At 42.3% G+C, this 8,617-nt stretch overlaps 1 protein-coding gene across 1 annotated transcript in view; it reads right to left on the minus strand.

Moving 5' to 3' along the window:
- Window positions 1-1,149: 1,149 nt before the first annotated feature.
- The window catches only part of AR (androgen receptor), a 217,356-nt gene continuing 209,888 nt past the window's right edge, over window positions 1,150-8,617 (minus strand). The window contains exon 8 of the mRNA XM_019955863.2: window positions 1,150-7,990. Within this exon, the coding sequence (XP_019811422.1) occupies window positions 7,835-7,990 (156 nt within the window). The 3' untranslated portion in view covers window positions 1,150-7,834. The remainder of the gene's footprint in view (window positions 7,991-8,617) is intronic.

Here is an 8,617-nt window from a genome sequence, read left to right on the forward strand (position 1 = left end):
GTAGACTCTGACTTCCACACACAACCCACAAACATTCATATTCTCTCTCTTTACTTAGACACACACAAATACACATCCTAAGAAGCTCTTGTTTTCTTCTCCTCTCCATCAAGCATTGCTCTCCATAAAAGTTTGAGAAATACATCTACTGTGAGGTAATGATAAACATGGCTCAATGTAAGATCCCTCCCAGGGGTTCTGGCATTTTAGTAGGGATCAAAGCCACAGCAATAAGCCCACTAGTTGGATCATATACATTTTTACTGAATCCCCAAGCTGGACTAGTAAAGAGGCACTGTGACAACTCCTATTATATGTGAGGACACTGAGATTATTCCGATTATTCCTTAACACATCTGTCACACTTCATTGATGGCCTGTATCTCAAGCCTAGAGTTCAATTTAGGATCTCGTTAAGTATTCACACTGAGAGGAGATGGGAGGAGGCTTTGCTTGAACTTTTGTAAACCCTAAAGAAGGCTGGCTCAGATTTTATATTGGTGGTCAAGAATGATATTGGCCCTGAAAACCACTGAGGACGTGAACATGCCCAGCTTAATCTGAAGCTTGGCAAGAACTAGGCTGTGAAGCATCCACTCATTTTATGCTCCCACGAAGATGAGAATGAGGATGAACAGCTGGGTTTTGTGTAGCTTTCTCCTGACAAACTCAGGTTTTCTGATGAGATGTTGTAATGGGCAGCCAGTGTCCATCTGTGCTTGCTAGCACAGACCCTTTGATATTTTGGTGGTCCCAGGTCAAATTATGCTAAAGGCCAAAGCGGACAAATTTATAACCCCTGTGCAAAGATTTTTAAAAATACATGAAAATCAAAGTAGCATTAAAAAGTCACTGGGCATGATACCAACTCGACTTCAATAAAGACAGCCAATAAAAAGAGCTAATTAAAAGAACTCTGATGACATTCATCTGAAATTTTAGATTGTTTTATGTTTTAACAAATTAACAATGGTGATAAGAGGACATTAGCAGCTTTTCTTGGGTCTCTTTGTTAACAATAACTTGAGCCTGCAGCCACAACAGGGGCTGTGGCCAAGTTTTAGCTGGCAGGCCAGCAAGGCAGTATTTTACACAATGGATGACATTTCTGAAAGCAGAGACAGAGACAAACCCAGAGTCACACATGTATTCCAACAAACAAGTTTCTGCATTTTTAATTGTATTTAGAGCAACAAAAGATTCCAAGATTACAAAAAGAGAATAGAACACTAGCGCTTGGGGCTGGTTCTGCTGCCCAGTGGAGGCCAAGTGTCGTTGTGAGAACTGAAGCCCCATCAAAAGACATTTCAAGCAAAATGAATGTTTCTTAAAAAAAAAAAAAAAAAAAAACAACTTTATATGATGCTTTCTTTCTTTAAAATTTTTCCCTCAGCGTAAAGTAAATTCTTACATCTGGTTACATAGTCTGCTCTCTTCTGCTGCCAAAGTAATCTCGAGGACAGCCCAAGAATGTCATGTCTGAGGTACTCCCTAATCAATACTCCAGTCTAGGGAAAAGCAGAAAGGTGTCAAAGTGGGGGGAGAAACTATTTTGGTAGCTTGGGTCATCCCAATGGTGGGTACTCTCAGCACCTGAGTGGCTTATGGGATTGAACAACCCCACAGGCACATCACTGCAGTACAACACCAAGGGCTAAAGCTGGGAGAGACTGCAGGCTTGGTTTATCTACTGTGCAAGGTACAGAGTTCCAAAATGTGAAGCATTAGCCCAGGAGGGCACCAGCAGAGAAGCAGTATCATTCCAGAATTTCCTTTCCTTTGGGAATGGATGTGAGTTCCAGTATTGGTGGCCAATGGAATCTGTAGCTATGTGACAGCCTTTTAAAGTAATGCATGTGCAAACTGTTTTAAACCACAAGGGCTACTCAGACCATAGCTTCTCATTTAATTCCATAAAAAGCTAAGAGAGAAGTGGGATAAAGAAAGGAACCAGTACTCTTGCTCAACTGAATTGGGGTTAAAACCAATCAATGTGTATCATTTATTTTATGGCCAAATCTAATGAGGAAAAATCAAAGATGAGTCAAAGGCTACTTTTCCCTTTAAAACTCTACCTGTTAAATTAAAATATTTACCACTTATATTTGGAATGGAAACATTCTGAATGGTTTGTTACTTCAGCTGAAGTGTTTTTAGAGGAGTGACTGTGGATTTTTCTGCCTTCACCTAGAAAAGGTTAAGGATTGGGAGGCTCTGGGCAACAGACCCCAGTGTCAATCTCTGAAGAAAAACATCCCTACCTGTGGGTAGAGATGGACCTGTACCTACAGATATACTACTTCTAGTACACTGATAATTTTTTAACAAATAGAAACACATTTTCATTGTCAAAAATCTTTACAGAACATATCCAAAATCAGAATTAGAGCACATAGACACCCAGTAGCAAGAGCACCTCAATTGCAGGTGAGTGAATTGTTTGAAATGGAGCACTTGCTCCAGGTTCCCAAGTGCAGGAAACTGCCCTTTTCTCACTGGGGTGATGAAGAACAAAGAATACCCTTTCTTTTTCCAGCTGCACAGGTCCCATTAGGGGGCCACAGGCTAATCGTTTGGGTGGGCCTTTGGCCCCAAGTATGGGCCTTCCCTATGGTAAATCCCAGTCCGTTTCAATGGGACTTCACCACCCTTTACACATTCATCTGTCTTGGGCTAGTAAAGTGCAACACATAATGTACCCTACCCTTTTCCCTTCTTTGCTCCTTTGCAAGGCCTGTGAGTCAGGCCTCAATAGGAACAGAGATCTCTTGGTTATCTGATCAACGCAGGTGTCTTTTCCATTCTGAGAGCTTCTAAAATGTAGCTGTGGCCTCTCTTACAAGTACATGGTATCAGCTATGACCTGGAACCAAATATAAAGGTGCAGAGAGAGGTAAAGCTATTAGAACACATTATATCTATATATATATAATTCAATTTTGAAACATGGATACAAATACTCATTTACAATATATTTCAACCTTCTGCCTTAAACTGCAGAGAAACTTTTTGTGCCATTCAAAGTGGGCAGAAATGAGGATTTCCACCTGCTGTCCCTCTAGTGCAAAATCTAATCCTTTAAATGCTCCCTTCTCAGCAAGGGCTTCACATCTTCAGATAAGCTAACATCAGAACTAGCAAACACAGTGGCCAAGACAGCTCCATTTCCAACCATTCAATGATGGAGCTTTAAGAATATGCTCAGCAACTACTACATGAAAGGAAAGCTAGTTCTTTTTATAAAAATCACTTACTGAAGGACCCATAATCCCATTATTTTTCAAAATTATCTTCCACTGTTCTAAACATGTATATTGTGGAGGGGAAAACCCCACAAAACTCTTATAAGTCAGTCACCAGCAAAGTCCTTTAGTCTGTTTTTGGATAGGTTACCAAAGAGGCAGTAATGTTTGCCCCCTCCCTGCCCTTAAAAATTTTGGTAAATTACCAGATACAATGTAATCTTTGGTTACATAATGTGATGCACTGTCTTTTTTTTTTTTTTTTGGTCTCTTTATCTTTTTTTTTTTTAAACTGCTTTCACAGATTTTCAAAGAGATTAGTGGTGAGAACAGACCCGCCTAATAAAAGGCAGCAAGGGTAGAAACTTCCTTTTATTAGATAGTGCACATGATAAATGGATTATTTTGACTTAAGTTTGGGATTGGATCTTGTATTTTAGCATTCCTGATTCTCATGACCCCCTACATATAGTTGAGCATGAACGTCACCCCTCTTGGGCCCAGTGTCCTCTCACCTGGGCAACTGTCATAAAATAATTAGTATTCAACCTCTTGTCTTCCCAGGGCCATGTAGGAACCATGCAGGGATAGTTATTAAGCTGTCTGAAAAGAGTCTCATGAAGTGCAACCCTAGCACAAGACTGAGAGGGAGTGGCTTGTACTTTTGATTCATGCCCAGTATCAAGAAAGAAAAGAGGACAAGGCCATGTCTGTGCTGTGCCTAATGAAACAAACACTCAGAAGCTACTTGATGCTTAACATTAGGTCATTTGTGTAGTACCAATATCATGTGGATGGTGGACCTATTTTCTTTTGAAGTACAAATAGAATATTTCTTGCTATATATTCATATATGTATATAGAAGTAGAGTATGAACAGAGAGGGATTCTAGCATCAGCGCATTATTTCTCAACCTGGAAAATCACTTCAGCAACTACCCAAAGGACAGAGTGAAACTCTTCCCCCCCCCCCACCTTTTTAAGTGCCAGTTAACATATATAAAAATATATGTATTACTGATTCTTTTTTTCAAAGATATATGACAGAATCCTTCAAAAATCTTCTTTCTTGTTAAAAAAATAATGAACTCTTCAAGAACAAAGATACTGTCTGTGGCATAGAAAAGCTATGGAACAAAGAACCCAACCCGCATTTCAACTCAGAGGCCAGGCCTGGGCAAGCTGCCCAATGAGCAAGAGCTGAAACTGCCACACGACTCTTTTCCTTGACCACAGAATTTATGAACCTGGCAGCTGTCTGCTGCCCAGCACAGATGGGACTTTCTCCCTGGTGCTCCTTCTTTTTCTCTTCCTCACTCTCCATCCCCATTGAGCACTGCAAACCTTTTTGGGGATAGTCTCCATGGCTTGTCTGGTGAGTGATCCTCATCTTTAAGCTCACCAGGTGAATAGGTGTGGGTGGCTGATCCTTCAAAGGTGAGCACAGTGTACCAACCGTATCAAATCTGTTTGTAGAGCAGAGTGCATGCAAAATGAGACTTCTGGCAATTACGCTGGCTGGAATAACAATGGCCAAAAGAAAATAAAAATCCCCCTTTCATCTGTGGGAGCCAAAGCTAAGCTAAAATCTCTTTTGCTCACTGAAAGTGAAGTCAAAAGTGAAATTGAAGTCGCTCACTCGTGTCCGACTCTTTGCGACACCATGGACTGTAGCCTATCAGGCTCCTCCATCCATGGGATTTTCCAGGCAAGAGTGCTGGAGTGGATTTCCATTTCCTTCTCCAGGGGACCTTCCCGACCCAGGAATCGAACCCGGGTCTCCTGCATTGCAGGCAGACGCTTTACCGTCTGAGCCACCAGGGAAGCCCAGTGCAAAAACAGTACACCTAAATCCTTGTTTAGGCCATTTTCTCCTTGTCTTGCCATTTGGGAGTTCAGAGTAATCTAGTTGTTTCTGTTTTTAATTACACTGCCATTTCACTGATTTTTGGCTTTCACAAGTGAAAAACATATACTCATAAAGACAAGAGTCACGATTGGGAAATCTATAAAGATGAAAACCTTGATACCCAGAGAAATGGAAAGGAGAGCATCTAGTATTTACAAGGAGAGGCATTAAAATAATATACTCAAATCCATGTACCACAAAAGATGAGGATCATTTCAAAACAGATATAAAGGAACTATTAAAAAGTAACCTAGTTTAAATGAATAGAGTGGTGGGTTTTTTTTTTTCTCTTTAAAACAGCTAAAAGTGATCCCATAAGCCAAATGGTGTCATAACAAAGAAAAACAGAATTGTTCTATCCTACCCTATAAAGAGAACCTGTCAGCTTTAGTTTTGTCCAGCAGACTTGGATTGGTGTAACACACATCTTAAGTTCCCCTCTCCCTTGTTATTTAAAGAAGCTGTTTTGCAGGTTCATTTGGCTATTAATATCAGCAGAAATCAGGGGAGGAAACCCATGTAGATCATATCATGTCACTCAGAAACTATCTTCTCAACAACAAGTAGAGTGAACTAGCTGAAACAGGCAGCTTGGTGACTGGCTTCTAATTTGTTGTTTAGCAGATGAATTTAAGAGCTATGTGAAGAGACAGTGGCCAAGATGAGAAAGTAGGTAGGCATTCCCCAGTACTCATGACTGGGGGACAAAGTCAACAGAACAAAGGAGTGCCAAAGGACTATATGAAACCAGTGTTGCTGGAACACACCAAGTTCATAGGTGGCAGCCCATCAGAGCCACACCAACCAGACCTTTCCAAAGGAGGCTATGGTTCGGTAGTTTCAGTATTTCAGCTTCCTCTGGCCGAGAGGCAGCAACAAAAGTGGCTGAGTGAGTATGGCCAACGTTAGAGCCCAGAATCAGCAGCAGAGAAGGATGGTGAATAAACTCACCAGATGGTGCCCATCTGGCTTTAGATTTTGCTTCTGAAAACTTTTAATTTATTAGTTAGTATTCTCTTGATTTCTTCTCTCTTCTTTCCCTGACTTCTGCAGGTGGATATGTTGGATGGAAAGGAGAGCATTTACAGGATTTCCGTTTCTAGTGCCTTCATTTTTCTCACATTGGTAACAGAGTTTTCTCTTCAACACAGATCTGGGTAGCCCCTTTAGCTGCTCTGAAGGAGGAAGTGGGCATTCTTCACTTGGTGGGAAGGTGTCATCTCTGGGGGACAAGGGCAAGACGCCCAGCTTGTCCAATCCCGTTGATACCTTCTTTCCAGTTTGTCTAAGGTCTACAGAGTTCTGAGAGTTCAGTTGATGAGAGACATATGGTAAGAAATCTTTGAGCCTACTGGCATCTAGAGATAGACATCAAGACTGCTGACTTGTTAGCCTTCTTGGGGGTGGGAGTTCTTAGCAGAGAGTCTGAATGTGCCCAAGGAGTGGACAAGTTTCACCACTGTGGCTGTAGTGAAGTCTGGTGAAGCTCGGGCCCAGAAAACACAGAAGGGAGGATGGAGGATGCTTGCAGCTGCATGGAGTCAGGCAGAAAACATTCAGGTCTCTTAAAGGTAGAGGCAAAGAAGGATCAAATCTTCAGTGTCCTAAGCAGGAGAACAGTCAAGCCACTACTTCCTTTTCCTCTGACTCTAGCCCTAGGCTCCTCCCTGGGCCACAAATGGGAATGCAGACCTGGATCAGAATGGGGCCTTACAAAAGGTCAGATCTCCCTCTCCTTCTTGCTGGTCTGATTCTTCAGTGGAAGTGGCCAAGTTTTGGCTAAAGAAAACATTCAGTTCAAAGCTCTTAGAAAAGATATTGAAAGTCAATTTGAGGGTGGAGGCAGAGGATGCAAGAGAAAAGGGACTGGTGTGGGGAGGCATTTCCAACAGACAGGTTTTCAAAGATGAAGCACATTTTTCAGTACCATGAATTGTGCTGCAGTTGAACAGCCTAGCTCTCAGGAGCCAAGGCTGTGGGCAGGTACTGGTGATCCATCTGTCCTATCTTAAATCTGCCCCCATCCACCTCAGTTCTGGGGTCACCCTGCCCTCTAATGGCAATAGCCATTGGCAGAAAATAAAGTCTCCCAGGGAGAGAGGGTTTGGGGGAAAAAAGCAGTGACTCCCCATGGGCTTGCAATTTTCACCTTATTCTAGTTACTGTTGGCCTCTTTGGTAATTTCTGTTTTAATATTTTTTAAGAGGGAAAAACCATAGTGTACTTTTTGTTTGTTTGTTTGTTTGTCTTTTGTTTTTCCAGATACTCTTAGCTCTCTAAACTTCACGTGGCATTAGGTGAGTAAACGTTTGTGTAGCTGGCACACAGCATAGTGCTATAAACAAGCACAACTTGACACTGTGCCACATGAGGATCATCACAGATTTAAAGAAATACAACAGCATTCAAAACACAGATAAGAGCCACAGCAGGAAGTACAGTCTGAAAGTGCCATGGGAGAGTCAGATAGGTAGAGATAGAAAAGAAAGGAGGGAAAGAGAGAGAGAAAAAAAAAAAAAAAAAAGCCCAGCAAATAGAATTCAAGAACATCTTCATGACAGACTATACATAAATAGAGGAAATTCCCCAAGGCACTGCAGAGAAGTAGTGCAGAGTTAAAACAGGCAGAAGATATCTGAAAAAGGGAGTGAGGTGAGGTAAGAAAATGGGGGCTTCCAAAGCTTCACTGAGTGTGAAAATAGATAGGCTTGACTTTCCCGGAAAGGATCTTGGGCACTTGCACAGAGATGATCTCTGCCATCATTTCTGGAAAGTCCACGCTCACCATGTGAGACTTGATTAGCAGGTCAAAAGTGAACTGATGCAGCTCTCGTGCAATCTGCAGGGAGACAACAAGAGAGGGAAAAAACAGGGTTGACAAGGAGTTGGCTTCTTGTCAGGGTCTCCCCCACAGCCTTTGATTTCCTCCTCCTTCCTTTCATGTCCTTGGGCCTCTGTGAGTGTGTGTGTGTTTGTGTGTGTGAGTGCATACACACACACATGCACTAAATTGTCTCCAGGGAGTCACTGAGAGGTCCCAAGAGATCTCTTAAACCACTGCAGGCTCTCTGACTCAGGACTGAGTGTTCCTTTTCCCCAGCACACACACACACACACATACACACACACACATGCACACACACACTCTCTCTCTCTCACACACACACACTCTCTCTCTCTCTCTCACACACACACACACACACACACAAACGTACATGCACATGACTCAAGGAAGAGGGGAAAAACATCCAGGTCTGTTTTGTCTGCCTAAAGAACTTATCTACTCTAAGCCCCTTCTCTGAGTCCCAGTTGCTCTGTTCTCAACTCCTCCACCTCTTTCACAACATCCAGCTGGGACACTGTGACCTGTGTTCCTTTCTTCTTCATTGGATTTTCTTCCTGGACCACACTCAAAGCCAGAGGGGAATGGAAGCACCTCCCAACAGGTGGTGCCAGACCCTAGAAG

Source organism: Bos indicus, chromosome X (genome assembly GCF_029378745.1).
Source record: "Bos indicus isolate NIAB-ARS_2022 breed Sahiwal x Tharparkar chromosome X, NIAB-ARS_B.indTharparkar_mat_pri_1.0, whole genome shotgun sequence".
NCBI lineage: Eukaryota > Metazoa > Chordata > Mammalia > Artiodactyla > Bovidae > Bos > Bos indicus.